Source organism: Lonchura striata, chromosome 3 (genome assembly GCF_050655825.1).
Source record: "Lonchura striata isolate lonStrDom1 chromosome 3, ASM5065582v1, whole genome shotgun sequence".
NCBI lineage: Eukaryota > Metazoa > Chordata > Aves > Passeriformes > Estrildidae > Lonchura > Lonchura striata.
This window is the reverse complement of record NC_140705.1, coordinates 41,589,667-41,606,380: the sequence shown is the minus strand read 5'-3', so window position 1 is coordinate 41,606,380 and position 16,714 is coordinate 41,589,667. Positions and strand designations below refer to the sequence as shown.

General features: G+C 33.3%; 1 protein-coding gene across 4 annotated transcripts in view; it reads right to left on the bottom strand.

Moving 5' to 3' along the window:
* GRIK2 (glutamate ionotropic receptor kainate type subunit 2) overlaps window positions 1–16,714 on the bottom strand; it is a 341,730-nt gene that overhangs the window by 205,753 nt on the left and 119,263 nt on the right. For all 4 annotated transcript variants that reach the window (XM_085574923.1, XM_077782281.2, XM_077782282.2 and 1 more), the window contains one exon: window positions 2,938–3,119. In XM_085574923.1, coding sequence (XP_085431049.1) covers window positions 2,938–3,119 — 182 coding nt within the window. The remainder of the gene's footprint in view (window positions 1–2,937; window positions 3,120–16,714) is intronic.

Here is a 16,714-nt window from a genome sequence, read left to right as displayed (position 1 = left end):
GAGAGATACTACTTAAATAAAAATGAACAAATATTCATAGAATAATTTTATAAATTCGGGTATCTCTCAAGTACCTTCATCACTTTTGCTATCTATCTAATACAAAGTAGTTTTTGATAAACTGTGTGTTTTAAGAGTTCAAGCTTTCCTCTCAACTGCATAAAAAAAAATTGTAGACAAAAACTACTTGTCTTCATGTTTATTCATTAAGGGCATTTTCTCCAGAAAAGCATTTATCTTCATGCTCTGCACAAAATTTGTCTTAGTATTTTCTTACTTTCCAGGCACTATCAAATGAATCCTTTGCCAAGTTGTTACCAGATGGGCTCCTTAAAGACACTTAAGGCCACAATTATACTACTGTGACAATACCAGAATTTCTATTAGAAAGAATTGTCACCACTCTGAAGGCTGTAGGAGCCTTTTTACTTGTGACATTGTCCATAAAATGATGAAATTAATAGTTTTTATTATCTTTTTGAAAGAAAAAAATCTAAAACTAATCCAAATATCAGTTGTAAATCAGATTTTATAATATTTTAAATTTTATTTTGAAAAAACACTATTTTTCCAAAGAATATACTTCTGTACTTAAAATTCCACAACAGTACTTAGAACTAGAGTATAGTGTTTCAGTAGCAATTAAATTCTAAACACAGGAAAACCACGTTCCCATAAGAAATATTGCATCTTTGTTGGGAACTCTACAGCTATAAACATTCTTAGTTTTTATAAGAACTTTTTTTTTAATAAAACCAAAGTATATTCCCCTATATGTGTAATACATTTGCAGTCATCTATATCATAACTTCTTCTAATCAAGTCCTTCATACTCCGAAAGATCCCTACACAACATCCTACGCACGTTCCTTATTCTCCTATGATGCTGTCTCTTTTCCAGGTGTTCCTGCTATCACCTTCTCACTTGTCTAAAGATCTCACTCCTTTTTCCTCTTCAAACATTGCAATGTCTCTGTTCTCATTATTACAGTACTTCCCTAATCTTTTAAATTATGTATGGTTTCCCTGGTTGCCTGGTGACATAGATAGCAATGAGATTAGCCTTAATTTAAGTATGTTTGTCTGATTGATGGGATTTTTTTTTCCTTACGTGTTTTTTTGGCCAGCAAAATGTAGTTGCTGTTTCACTAGTTCTCAAAGTACTGTACTTTCTTTATTTTCAACTTGTGTTCCACCAGCTTCACTGTTAATCTTTGAAGTCATCCTCTCAAACTGAAACTCCTCATCATGTCTCCCAAGATTCATCCTCCATTATCCCAAGATTCATACCTCCATTACCAGGGGAAAAAACTGATCCGTCAGTAATTCAGAAATGGATATATAAAGATTTTTTTCAATAATCACTTATAGACACTATATTTGGAAAATTAACATTAAATAATAAATATATTCTCAATACCCCTTATGTCAATTTCAACAGCAATTGCTCACATTCAGCTTCAAAACTACAAATTTTTGGCATATTTAAAGCATTGCAGTATAGGACCTGAATGGAAAACTAAAAGTCTACAGAATCTGTATGAAGATCTAAACACTCATGACAAAATTTCTTCTGTATCTTTCCTCTGTAATCTTTAGGATGAGAGTGTGCTTTGATGAAGCAGTTCACTATTTGATTTAAAGAGGTTTAATGCTCACTCTTGAGTCCTGGGAAATTATTAAAGATACAATAGTTTCAATTTTGTTCCCATTTCCCTCTATTCATACATTTCTCACAGTGTTGCATAGTGTGAAATAAAAATGATTTTTTTACCTAAAAACTTCTAGGTTCTGTATAAGTAATGTATCTCAATGGAGATATTGTTAGCATTTCAGCTTAATATTGCCTGTATGTCCCATTTGCATTGTTTGGATTTTAAATATTTAAAATAATTAAATGTACATTCAATGATTTGATATAAACAAATAGATTTGATATAAACAACTAGAATAACTAGGCTGGCTTATGTTTAGAAAAAACACCAGAAGATATTTAAAATTACTAGGAACTAATAAAAGTTTTTCCAATCAAGGAACAATAAAGAAATTATATTATACATGTAGGCTTACTAGCAATTTTAATTATACCCACAATAATACCTGTAAGTACCTCTTAATGAGACACATATTTCCAACTCTCAAATACATTTTGTTTTCAATTTATACCTTACAGTTTTCTAGCAAACATAATATAAACTTGAATTAAAGTCACTAAAAGCTATGCATTAGAAGTGTAGAATACTGCTTCAGCTTAGGTATTCCTCCTATTCTCTGTATTGGAAGTCGTAGATTAATTAAAAAACTATGGGGAAGATTGAGTCAGTTAAATATCTGGAATTTTGCTGTATCTCACCTACTCATCTCACCTGCACACATTTTCACAGCATCAACCCAAATGTACTTGTGTGGTTTGCAGTTCCATTATTGGAGCAGAGAGAATGTGGCTCTAAGATATCAATTCTGTCCTCTCAATGGAAGACATTAATGTGGTCTATCAGTAACATACTGTTCAGATATCACTATCTGACTAGGAATACACATCCTAAAGGCCTCAAATAAAAATAAATATGTAAATAAATAAACACATACATACATAAAGACTTGATGAATCAAATAACATTAAGCAAGCATTTAAAACCATGTTTTAAGCATCAATTCTCTAAAGAACTGGTTTTTCATACTTGAAAGACTAATATGCCTTCATGTTCCTCCTGAATGTAAATTATTTAAACTCTTTCATTATAAAAGCATAATTAAAGCACCTACCTTTTGTGTCACCAATAAAATTGCCTCTGAAATCCTTGGTTGATTTTCAGTAAGGCCTCAGTAAAACTGACATACAATTTTCCTGCTTGTTAAATACCATTAGGTCTGGATAATACTTTTATTTATTAGGGATGAAGAAGATTAAGACATCTAAAGCAGAATGAGGATTACCTGTTTCAAGATGCCTGCTGCCATTTCATGGCTGCAGTCAAAGATTACATGGAATTCTTTGCCTCTTTTCATCTCCTTTAGTAATGGCTTTGCATCTTTTGTGTCAGCCGGTAACTGACGGATTTTTAGTCTTAGGTTGTATCGTGATGGAGCCTTGATGAGCTCTTGTAATCGAATGAGACCTTAAAGAAAACAGGAGTTGGGAAAATTATCAAAACAAGAATCTGAACTGCAAGCAGGAGAACTATAAGCATTCAGAGTTTCCAGATTTTTTTCCTTTCTCATTTGGTTGGAACATATACACAAAAATGTTATTTAAAAGAAAAAATAAGAAGTATTTGTACTCCCAACACTTTAGTACAAATCTCTTTTCCCTTAATATTAATGGAGAGTAAGGAACCTCATTTAGGATTACCTTAAGACAGACAAATCTTCCTCTAGTGTTATCATGCAACTGTGACATTCCTCTTCGAACAACATTTTACTCTAATTCACTTAAAGACATATCCCAGACTAATAGGTTTTAATCAGACTAGACAGTCTCCCAAATAATACATCAAGTTTACATACAAAGTTGTGAATCATTTCAGCACTGTAGAACACTCTCACTTTAATCTGTTCTCATATTTCTATACTGAATCACTTTTCAAGAACAACAAGAAACAGAAGTAGCTTTACACTACTCTGCCAGTTTTGGAATTAAAACCACTCCAGAAGAAAACTTGCTATGTTTTTGGAAGTGACTTTGAAATTAATTTGATTGTATGAAACATTACAGTGATTCATGATGTTCAAGTTTCTGTGCAAGTATTGAGTATTTTTAATATATCAAATGTTAAAGGGAAGACTGACTGTTCTTTCTTGACTGCAAACTGTTCTTTCAAAGCATTCTTTAGTTAAAAAGGCAGAGTCCCTAATATGCATGTTTTAAGCATATTTTCAGGTGTTACACCAATCACCTTTGTCACACCCTTAGGGGTGGGATGGACAATTAAGCTGTCAAGAAACTTTGAAATGGGATAGAAAGAAAGGGAAAAGGGATGTAGTTTTTTTCTGCAGCAAGTATAGATTACAATATTTTGGTAAAAAAAATGCAAGAAAATATGAATCGCCAGGTCCCCTGATCCCCATTCCCTGCACTAATACAATACAGCTTTGGTCTTTTTCTTTAGGTCCAAGATTTCTTACAACACAGCAAGAAGTGTTTTCTTGCCTACAGGGGTTTTTGAAGTAAAGTTTTCCAATACCCCAATTAAGTAAGTATATAGTTTAATTAGTTTGAGAACCACAGAATATTCTGAGTTGGAAGGAACCCGCAAAAACCATCAAGTCCAGCTCCTAACTGAATGGCCCATACAAGAGTTGAACCCACAACCTTGGTTCTATGATCTCTATACTCTAACCATGATAACCTCAAGAAACAGTGGTGGGTGAAACCCAAGAATTTCAAAATTTCCAAGATTTGTTCTACTCCAGAGCATTATCCAAGAACATAAGTCCTTAAAGGTCCTAACTGGGCTGTTCAGGAATTTAAAAAAAATAAATTTGTAATCTTCATAAATCTTATCATTATTGGACTACCTCAGAGAAAGAAAAAAAAATCACACCAAAATTTGAAATAGGAGATTTACACATGCAGGAACTAGAGTAATTAAAGGCTAACAATGAGAATGCTGTGATAGTGTCTGCCTTCTGGGTTAGCTATGTATCTGATAGAGAAGTGATGAGAAGTGATGAGGAATAAACAAAGTACTGCATTGGAAGGCAGTACAAAAGGTAGAAAGTTACCAAAAAAACCTGAGTGTGAAAATGTGGGGAAGAAAACTTGCAAACGCACATTTCTTCAATGCACTGACTGGACCACAGTATGGATGTGCAGGCAAGCACAGGAGGGAGTATTTATGCCTTCAAGAACTGTCAATTACAAATAGTAACCAGTGAGATTTCTGAAAATGTATTTTAAGATAAATTAAATCTGAGACACAAGCAAATTCCAAGGTTTTCAAAGCTATGTTTTTTTTCTCCTATCCTCATCAATGCGAAATAAAATGCAACCCTAAACTTTAAATGTGTAATATTTTTCATAGTTTCTACATGAGCAGAATATTTAATTTTAGTAATAGTTACAGTGAGTACATACTTCTATTTTTAAGATCTTAACATATATATTTCACCATGTTTCCAGCCACCAGTAAAGTTGTAAATTTGAGATGGATTATAGCAGGGAACAAAACATGTTCCACTCTACTAAATGACTCACTTCAGTGGTCCACTTGGCCACCCACTATAAGGAATAAATTCTTTACTGGCATATGTTCAACAGCTTCCAGCTTGCTGGGCTCTCAACAGGATGATTTTGGAAAACAAAATCCCCTCATTTGCAAGGGAGTGACAACATATGACTCTGCGGAGAGTGCATGGTGTGGGGTGCTACTGTGAAGGTGTGTCACAGGTGGCAGGTACCACTGCCACAGTTACCCTACAGCTCCTTGCTGCAGCAAAACACCTCACAGAACAAAAAAATATCACACAGTTATGACCATACCTTACTCTGGTACTTTTTATTTCTCTGGTAAAATGAAGCAGGATTACCCCATTCAGGCATCAGTGGGAACTGAGATCAGTGGGAACTGATGCCAGTTCTGGATCACACTTCAAAATCTGGCTCTTTTAAATACTGATTAAAGGCTAGAGGTTTCCTTCTGTATTGACCATTTGGGATGTAGCATTTGTATTTTTAAAAGTGTGCAAAGAATAAATGAGTTTTACTGAAAAGTAAAACACACCAAAATAATTTCCTGAACAGACTAATTTATCTAAAAACAAACAACAAACAAAACCACCACCATACACTAACAAAACCTTTTCTAGATTATATATTGAACAGTGGGTCATTATTCATAACCAAATTAAAAATTAAGCACTGGGAAGATATAAACCAAAAGAACAAGGTCCTGCATGTAAACTGCAGCCCTTGTGTTTGTCTATGGACAATAACTGCTTCCCAATTCCTGGCTGCTACTGATCTTCTCTTCCCCTGAACACCCTAACATCCTGGCTTCTGCAGGAGTAGTTTCTGCAGTAGCAATGGCCAAAAAAAGGTCCAGGCAATCAGAACATTAAACAGTAGAGGACTAACCAGGCAATGCAAGTATAATATAAATAAATTGTGCCCCTATCTTTATAGTAACAATCTGCTTGGAGTTCAGGCTTTTTACAGTAAAACTAATTCCTTGGAGTAACAAAAAATGAGCTCTACCTTATTTAGTCTCTTTAACATTTAGTCTTGAATACGTCAGGTGAAATCAGAAAAATTATTGTTTGCTTTCATTTTTAGATGCTACAAAAATTTCTTCTATTTTTTTCACTTTCTCCACCTGGATGATCGAGATTCCTAAGACTCAAAGACTGCTTGCTCCTACTATCTGCAGTTTGTCTGTGGGATTCAATTCTACCCTTCTATCCTTTTTGCATATTGGTCTTTTCAGGTCAAACAATCATGTTTACACATTGACTAAGATTCTTGAGCTACTGATAATGCCAAAGTTTCATTGCTGTTGCCTGACATCAGAGGAAATGTCATAACAAGCTGGTTATGCACGATAAAAGTAACAAGCTGTCATGTACTGAGAAATAAAAGTTTCTGAATCAGTAAGGGACAGTTTCAAAAGGACACATATGTAGCTTATAAGAAGAAGAGGAATCAGAATTTTCAATGAAGGGAGGAATATAATTCAAGAACTACAAGGATTATGAAGCTAAAAACAAAACAAGTCCTTTCTTTACCATGATTTTAAGGAGATCTAGAATATTTTTAATTGAACACTTGTCTAGAATAATTTTAAAATAATTGATTTAAAGTATAATATGAATTGCAGCCCTCAGATGAAAAGGTGACCTCTTATTTTACTAGGATTTACATGATCTGATTGCAATGGAAAAAAAACCTAAAAAACCAACCAAACAACAACAATAAAAAAAAACCCTCACAAAAAAAAAATTAAAAACCTCAAAAAAAAAAAAAAAAGAATACAACCTTTTGTGTGTATAAGCCCCTAAAAAAAATCTATTTTACAACAGTATAAAAATAATAGCTGCATTTTGGGAATGTACTTCCTGCATTTTCTTTCACCGGGGACACCTTTTTCCTGTCCCTTGAAACTCTCAATTCCTCCTTTTAGCAGCCACTGTGATAGAGCCCTACCTCTGAATGGCTGGGAAGAGTGCGGTGTGAGTAACTCTTTTCAGAAGCTGCCATCAATTCATCGTTAAGGAGAATCCTGAAGGAGCAGTTTGTGAGCTCTCCAGCTGGCATCTTCCTCCAAAGAGATCAATCACATTACCTCCTCGACATGTTCAACTTCAACCAGTCCAGGAAGCAAGAACCCCAAGTTTGTTTTAAAACCTGTCTCTAGCTCAGCAGTCTTGCAGGCCATTGCTACGCCACCTGGCCTGCTCATCAAACTATTTATCATTTCCATTAATGCTGCCTTTGTGCTGCACAGGAAGAATGCAAGCAAATGCCCTTTGCAATAGGCTGAACACATCAACCTTTTTCTGTAAGAAAACACTAATGCTCTTTTAAAGGCTAGTCCTTGTCTTAACCACGTCAAAATTTTCAAAACTAATAATATACTGCTTTGAAGAACCACCAGAAAGCAGTCTTTCTATTTTTAGCAAGCTGTTTTTTCTCACACCTCTCTGTACTCTTCTCCTTCCCTGATAGCCCCCTGCCCAGTTTTTTTGGTTATGTCTCAGAAAAATCTCATTGTGCATTCAGCTTTGAATGGGTAGAAAGGAGGAAAATGCTGTTTTATTGGCATGGATAGAATGTTTCACATCAACTGGAACAGTTAATTGCTGAAAAATGACTCGCAGAAATTACCCATGAACTCTAAAGTTTAGTTTTATCATCTTCAACTAAAAAAATCACAAAAACCAAAAACAAACAAACAAAAAACACCTCTAGTGAAAGGATTAAAAAAGGATAGGGTCTCTTGAACAGTGGGCTGTTCTGTGTTCTTTGTGTTGTTTTATCTAATACAGCAACAGCATTAAGAAAAGCACAGAGGAAATAGAGACAAAGGAAAAAGACAGCTTGCTGGACCTTTCATATTTATTCATAGTAAGCTTTTTCTGCTATATTAAGATCTACTACATTTCACTCAATTCCAGCAGTGTAAAGCATCCTTAAAATGATCACTAGTTATATTTAATCCCCTTTAAATACAGTAGCAATGGTGTCTTTAATGCAAAAAGTACTAAGATATGTAGTCCAGAAAAAACAATTGTCTTTTCACAGTAAACATAATTAATGCAGCTTCTTATTAGCAGCTTTAGAGTCCAACATTTTAACAGGATTTTTCAATTTTGTAGTTAAAGGATTGGAGAGCAATCAGAATACATGTGAATGCATGTATATATTTTACAAATATTAATGCATTAGAGTCTGATGCCATTTGCAATTTGCAATATTTAAAATGTGCTATGATTAGTGGCAGTGACATGAAGAGGAGCTCAAGGATATCTAGTATTATGTTGACTTATTTTGCTGTTAAACATGACTTCCACAAGGGAAACAACCAGTAAAAAGAAGAAAATGTGTCTGGTAACTGACTTCAAAAGAATTTCTGCCAAAGAAAATTCCATTTAACAAGCTCTTTCACAGAAGTATATCTGTTCTATTTCAAATGCTGAAAAAGCTGAAAATTTAAAAATTAGATTCATGAGGGCAAGCCAATACACAAGAGTCATCCATGATAATAGTAGTATTTGCTCAAATGAATTATAGAGGTGTATTTGTATGACATAATTTCCTTCTGGAGGAAAAAGTGCAGATGTATAAAGTACGAAGTCCAGCTACCTATGTCCCTATCTCCTTATCAAACCATACAGTGTGACTACTTGCCAAACTCTTCCTCAGAGAAGAAAGACCCATTGTTAATAAATCAGAATAACCTTAAAATATATAGACATGTTCTATCATATCTTAAAGACCTCATTCCAAGTTCCACACTGCCCTTACATGGCCTTTCAGCTATAACACATTTAAAGAATTTACAAGATAACAGTTTATGTTTTAGTAAAATAATAATTTGATCAAGTTGGGATTCTTGAGGAGAGGGGAAGGAAAGGGTAGGCATTTTAGGTACTATAGTTCTTTTGAGCATATCACTAACTAAAAATTTTAGTCACCCTGAAAAGCCATTTCTGGACCACTGAGTAAGAGAGGGCAAGTGATAGTTACATTATTTCCTACAGAAAATATTTTTTAAAACTATCTTTTGGATGGCAACCATGCCAATGATCAGAGAAAACATTTCAGGCAAAGTAGCTTTCTTCTGACTTTTTTCCTAGACTGTGTAATAGAATAGAATCATAGAAACATTATCCATGATCATAGAGTCCAACCTTTGACCTAAGACCACCATACCAACTCAAGTATAGCACTAAGTGCCAACTAATTTCTTTGAAAAGTTCCAGGAATAATGACTCCACCACCTCCCTGGGCAGCCTGTTCCAATTCTCAGTATCTGAGAAAAATTCTCCCTTCTAAAGCAAACAAACAAACAAAAAAAAGGCAGAACCATATTTTTAACTGCATACATCTGTGCATGTGTGTATATGCATTTGAAATACAAATCTTATTGTGAAAAATTCTAAAGTGTCTAGACTAGGCCAGAAAAAAAAACAACCCTATCTAACTAAAATCTTAATCTTCCTTTATTTTAGACTAAAAAAAAATTAATTTTAAAACAATTATTTAGTTTTAAATTATATTCATGACTAATACTGGAGTTGAAATTACTGAATGACGTATCTAGAATAGACTAGATTTAGGGTTAAAAAAACAAATCACTGAACAAGGAAACCATGGATCCAGGTTTAACTTCATAGACAAACAAGATTACTATTCTGATACTGTGCATATCACCTAATTTTTCTGCATCTTGGGTCTAAGCATCAGAATATTAAATCCATTGTACTGCTGTTTCAGCATAACCAGCTGAAACTGAAGAGCAAGGCAATAATCAGCTTTATTGTTTTCCTTAAATATGCTAAGCAAGCACATCAGAGCATGGGTGCAAACATCTCTTATAGTTGCAAATAGCCAATCCCAATTCAGTTTATTTCCAGTAAAATTATTTTCTAATAAAGACTTTGTAGTACTGCAGTGAAAAAAGCCTTCTACCCCATCCCAGAGAGTTCCACAAAAAAGTTCCAATGTGCTACTAAAGTTCAGAAAAGACCTTCAGTTCATGGAACAGTTTTGATCTTGAAGATCACCATAAAACTTTTTTCATGCTACCTTAGTACTTATCAGGTGCAACACACAGCAGCTAGGGAAAAAAAGCCCAACCAACTCAGAGCCTTGTCCATCCTTTCCTCATGTTTGCATCTTATGTGTGAAAATGTAAGAAATAAAAACAAAATTGAAGGAAATGCTGAAAATTATGACAACCTTATGCCTTATTGGTATATTAGATTTGCCATCTTTTTCTACTCTCCAGCTACATTTGAAATTTATATGTCAAATGCTCTATTACAATACATCTGATTTGAAATGTTGTTGATTTTATGTTTTCTAAACATGCTTTTTTGAACATTTTCATGAAGTTTTATCATTAATTTAGTATTATGACGGTGACAGCAATAAGAATCAACAGTCCTGGACATTTCAAATTAATTATCATAATTGCATGAAATATGATCTCTCAAGTGGATGATGTATGAGCAGTACAGTCTAATGAGGGTGAAGAGTGAAAAAAAAGAGCTATACTATTGTCAAAGGATAAAAGATTTTGTCAAAGATGTCAGAATCAATGACAAAAAAAAGCAATTGAACAAGTTAGCATTTCCAAAATGGATTTCGCTTGAAAAGATGCATAAATGAACATCCTCAGATGGAATTTACAGCAGCTTAGCACATTTATTCTTGGAAACAAAAGCAGTTTCATTTTTTTCTTAAAAAAAAAAAAAGAGAAATTGCTAAGAGTGCAAGAGAGAAGAAAACTCTGTAATTGAAGCTGGTATGAATCAAGACAGTAATATTTGAACTGAGCGTGATGCAGAACAATTCACAAAGGGACTGACATCACAAGTATATTTCAAAGTGTTCTCCCAACCAGAGGATAAAATATGTAATACTGAAATAAAAGTAAAACTATATTTCAGTTTGGATAAATCTTAAATTGGGGATTGCATGGTATGCCCCATATAAGAATGTGAAACTGATCTTGTCTCAGTTTTCCTCTTTTCATTTTTCACTTAGTTTTTCTATCATATATTTCTGTATTTGGACATAATAAAAAATTTTCTAGTCTTCATGAAAGAAGCAATTCTTCTGATCAGAAGTCCCCTAAGCTCTTTTCTGTAAGATTTAGATTCTTAAGTTTATTCAAATCCACAAAAGCAAAACAATTTAAAGCACTATTTGGAATATGTTCATTGTTATAACTTACAGAAATATTACCTTCACCTCTGTTCATTCCTTAAGCTTATAGAAAAATACTGTAAAGCACCTTATGTATTTTTAAAATTTATTTATTTGAAATTCATAGATTTGTTTTTGTAATACTGAGTCTTATTGCAGTAAGTCCAAATTTAATTGTTGGCCAAAATATGGGTGAGAGCTGTAGTAGCATGTTTTCCTGAAAGATGAGCTGGAATCATGCATTTTGTTAACTTGTTAACACTTACTTTGGTTTTCAAAAAATTAATTAAAATCTGTATAGAGTTATTCTCAAAGAACAATGACAGGGTCATTTACCATAAAAGAATTACAGAATTTAAAACCTTTTCTTCAGACAACTAGCTAGTTTCAAATATTTACATAAAAAGTATTTGAAAGTGAAATTTTAACTTCAAAACGTCCTCCATGCTAGCAATATATTTACATAACACTAGAAAACTATTTCTGGACTTTACAGAATAAATGTGTAATAACCGTCTTAGTAAAGGAATACACCAACCAGCTGCATCCAAATACCACAATTAGGTTTATCACATAACTACTAATTGAATCTTCACTTGAAACTACAGTGCACAGCACTTGAAACACTCTGTATTTAAAAAGATACTATGGAATATATAATCATTCAGGATAATATTTCTTCCTTGTCTAAATTATTAGTATTATTATTTATAATAGTTTTACCAAATTTGGATTTATTAAAGAAGGCTTAAAAGTCTATTTCAAAAGAAATGTTCAATAAAAGTGCTACAAATGCTGTTACCTCTCTGAACTGGTGGCTGAAAAGACGTGGAACAGAACTACATCCCATTACAGCTTATATGCATGGGAAGCTTCAAGTCTGCTTTATTCACTCTGACAAATATAACTCTCCTTTAGCTACTCATTTCATTTATTTCAATAAAGCAACACTGAATAACTATTAAACGATAATGCACAAATTAGAAATGAACAAGCATTCACTTAACATTCTGTGCTAAGATAGACCACCCCAATCATTATCTTTGACATGATTTATACACATTGACATGATTTATTTGCAGTAAAGATACCCACCTAGCCCTTCATAAGCTACCAGTACTCTGAATTCTGCATCTGCTTCATAGAACCAGAATAAATGCTAGCCAAAACTGCACAAGTCAAAACATTATAAATATACAAAAGTACACACAGATGCAGTTTTCATCCATATATAATGCAAATATAAATCAAATTTGAGAAATCAGTATCAATGGCAGTGGAGTAACTCAATATCCATTTACAATTTAATGTTTCTGCACATTTGATAGAGACATTAGTCAGCACCAGTGGTAGTTAATATTCCTGATAGAAACCTTTGAAAATTACCCTTACCTGTCTCTTCTTTTTCTGTTCTGCCTAGGAAGATCAGTATGAAAACATTGATGTTGTAAAAAATTAAATAACAATTAATGATAATAAAAAAAGCAAAATCAAAAACAACAAAAACACAACAACAACAACACCCAGAAAAAAAATCAACAAACCAGCAAACTCATGAGGTGGATTTTCCATAGTCTTTCAAGGACACCTGTTATTTTGTTCTAACCCAAGTGTTCCTAGCTCAATCCTTTCTGGTACAGTTTTAAACGTGTCTAACTATTCTCTAACATAAAGGATAGCATATTTGTTTCCTTTTGCAAAACTTTTATGTACACTTCCCCTACAGAAAAGTAACACTTTTAGAGTCTTCTCCTCCCAGGTCATATTTTCCTTAACCTCTGATCTTGAGAACCCTCATTTTTCTTGAGATATGCTGCAAAGTGCAATGTAATAAAATGTGACCAGGATTTTTTTCATGCAGATGAAATTTTACCTAGGAATTTCTTACACATGGAATTTCAGATCAGATACCTGAAGTCAATGTTATGTTTTCTTTCTCGTAATACGATTGTTGGCTTTTCCACAATGTGACCAAGTCTTACACTTGAGAGAGATCTCAAAATACTTTAACCCAAATGATATTTTATAGAATATTGTAACTTCTGAGATTGCCACCTGCATATGTAATCTATATGCTCTTCACACCAGAAAATTAAACTTGCAAGTCTATCTTTTCAGTAAGGTGTAACCAATCTATTTCAGTTATTACTCCTTGTTTGCATCCATTTGATATTTGCATAAAGTACCTATGGTTTTAATTTGCATATATGAATGTCTATTTGAACAGTTTAACTTTCTTAACTCAATATGTATCACATCAATTTTTTTTTTCCTTGCCCACAAAGCACACTGACCTGGCAAAGATGGAAGTTTTGCATTATTTGCTCTTGATAAAGGAAACCTCAAAGTTTCAGCAAACTTAACACTTTGAGACTTTTTTAGTGCTTACAAGTAAACAGGGTTCTTTTTCTCAGGAATAGAAATCCAGTTAACTATTTTATTTAAAACAACAACAATAACTTAAACAAAACAAAACCAAGAAATAGCAATAACAAAATACCCCCAACCCAACCAAACAAAAAAAAAAACACAAAAAACCCAAACAGAACAAAGCAAAACAAAAAAACCCAATCTAACAATAACAAAACAAAACCAAACCAACAAAACAAAACCCAGTTAACAAATTCATGCTATAACTTACTTTATTCTACCCAATTTTAATCAGATTCCAAGTTAGGAAGGAAGTTGTTTGGAATAGGTAGATGATTTAGATATTAATTAAACATAAGGAACCAGGATAAGTGTACTTCAAAATCTGGACAAATATCAAAGTTGGTGCGAACCTGAGCTTGCCTACCTTACCCAAACTTCTCAAACTTTGTCTACCATCCATATGTTCTCAAAGCTAATTATTAACTGAAGATCACCTCATTTTAAACTTTTTCAGAAGTCTCTTGCTCCAGTGATTCGAAAATTTATGTTCCTGGATAATTGTTTCTTCTTTTTAATCAAGTTCAATATTATTTACTCTTCATTTTAGAATCCAACTAATTCTGTTGGGAGAAATTACAGCTTTAACAATATTCACCTAATCATCACACAGTTGTAGAATACTCTCTTGGAAGGGATCCACAAGGATCATTGAAGTCCAACTCCTGGCCCTACACAGGACAACCCTAAAAATCTCACCATTTTATTGAATTCTGTTTAGTACATTTTGCTGCTTTGCACTTTCCTAATTATAAGCCATTATTTTTCATTCCAAAGCATTGAGTCAGTTTCAGACATATCACAAGTATTTTAAGTATAATTGTGATACTTTAGTATTTAAAAAGTCAAATATATTATAACCTCTTTCTAAGACTGTTTTAACAGCCGTGTCCTTCTATATTTCCTTTCCCAATGAATACCTGGTTTGAGATATTTTTGATATTAAAACACTGCCAGGAGTTAATTATGATAGATGATTTTAGAAGGATGGGAAGCAAAAGCCTTGTCTGCTTAATTGTAATGACTTAGTCATTGTTTTGAATCTTGGTCCACAGCAATGCGAATCACAATAATAATACTCCTGTGTGCTTTCTTTCATCTGCTCCCAGAAGATGTCTCCTACTGTACTGCAGACTGAGCACCCCTGATTTTTTTTAAGAAATTTCATTTTATTTCTGCCTGCCATTTATTCTTCAACAAAGTTTGCCTTTCAAAAATATCAAAATTTCAAAACCAAAATATATTCTACTTCATGCCAGTCATGTCAGTTTATAAGTTTCTGTTATAAATCCCCAAAATTTAAGTCTTGTCTTCTAAATTGGGAAGAAATGCAATTACACCAATTTCAAATCTTTAAATACAGCATTCTCAGCTATATGTGTCTATAAAGAAGAACAACTTTTCATGTAAATTGAGATGTTGCTTAATTCATTTACCTAGAAGCAGAGACAATCAGGCCATTTCAAACCAACTCATTTTCTTTTTCTTCTCAGTTGCCAGTTCTCTCAAGTATCTGAAACACTTTTTCTCATATTGATAGTGCACTATATATATTGTTCTTCAAGAGAAATTTTGTCCCTAGCCAATATTTACTTTGAATCACTTATAAGCGTTTTTTTCCTTAATTCTTTAGCAATATTGCCCACCTGCCATCATCCCACATCCACGTCACCCACAAGATATTTAATTCTTCTTAATTAAAAATTATATTAACTGTAAAAGTGGCTGTCCTTCAGCAATTGTAGTACACAATAAAAGAAAAAACCCAACCATAACAAACCACAAGATGTAAGATATCTGGAAATAAGATAAAACTTCTTATTTAGAAAATTAGAATAGAATAATTCAGTTGGAAGGGATATACAACCATCATCTTGTCCAAATACCTAACCATTTCAGGGCTGAACAAGTTAAAGCAAGTTGAAGTCATAGTCTAAATGCCTCTTAAACACAGATAGGCTTGGGGGCATCAACCACCTCTCTAGGAAGTTTGTTATAGTGTTTGACCAAATAAATAAATATATTTTTGCTAGTATCAAGTCTGAACCTCCCCTGATGAAACTTGGAGCCATTCCCACAAGTTCTGTCATTGGATATCAGGAAGAAGAGATGAATACCTCTCTCTCTGCTTTTCCCCATCAGGAGACTGCAGAGAGCAATGAAGTCACCCTTCTTCTCTGTTTTCCCAAACTACATAAGCCTACAGTCCTCATAGGACATGCCTTTCAGCCCTTTCACCAGCTTTGTTGCCCTACTCAAGACATATTCAAGTACCTTAATAATATTTTAAATTGTGGGCACCAGAATTGTACACAAAGTCAAGGTGAGGCCAAAATAACACCAGATACAGTGGGAATTAAATAATGGGAATTTTGATACTGGTCCCAAAAAAGAAACTGTCATTTTGTTACAAATCAATGCCACCAGCAAACTAGAGTGAATATATCAACACAATTACATCTTTCAACTTCCTTCATTTCAGTTTAAGCACAGAATTCAGTACCAAAGACCAAACACAAAACATTTTTATCTCTGAAATAATTTTTCATCATTTACTTTGGCTTCTGTTCATAGATGTAACAGATTTTTGGTGTTTATACTCATTCACTCAAGACCAAAACAAAAATTAATTAAGAAAAAATATCCAGAACCCTGTTTATATCAACTTGTTCTGTTGATATATAAAAGTATCAATATATTGATATCTATACAAGTGCCACTATAATTTAAGAGCTCATAATCTAATTATTAATGTATTTTCCCCTTTTTTTAATTGTCTGAGAGTCACAAACTTATTTACAGTTGTCTAGTCTGTTTTCTTTAGCACACAGATTAGAGTATGTACTTAAGTTATTGTTTTGAGGCCAATTAAATCCATTAGGACATGCAGATGATGAACATATTGTCATTTTT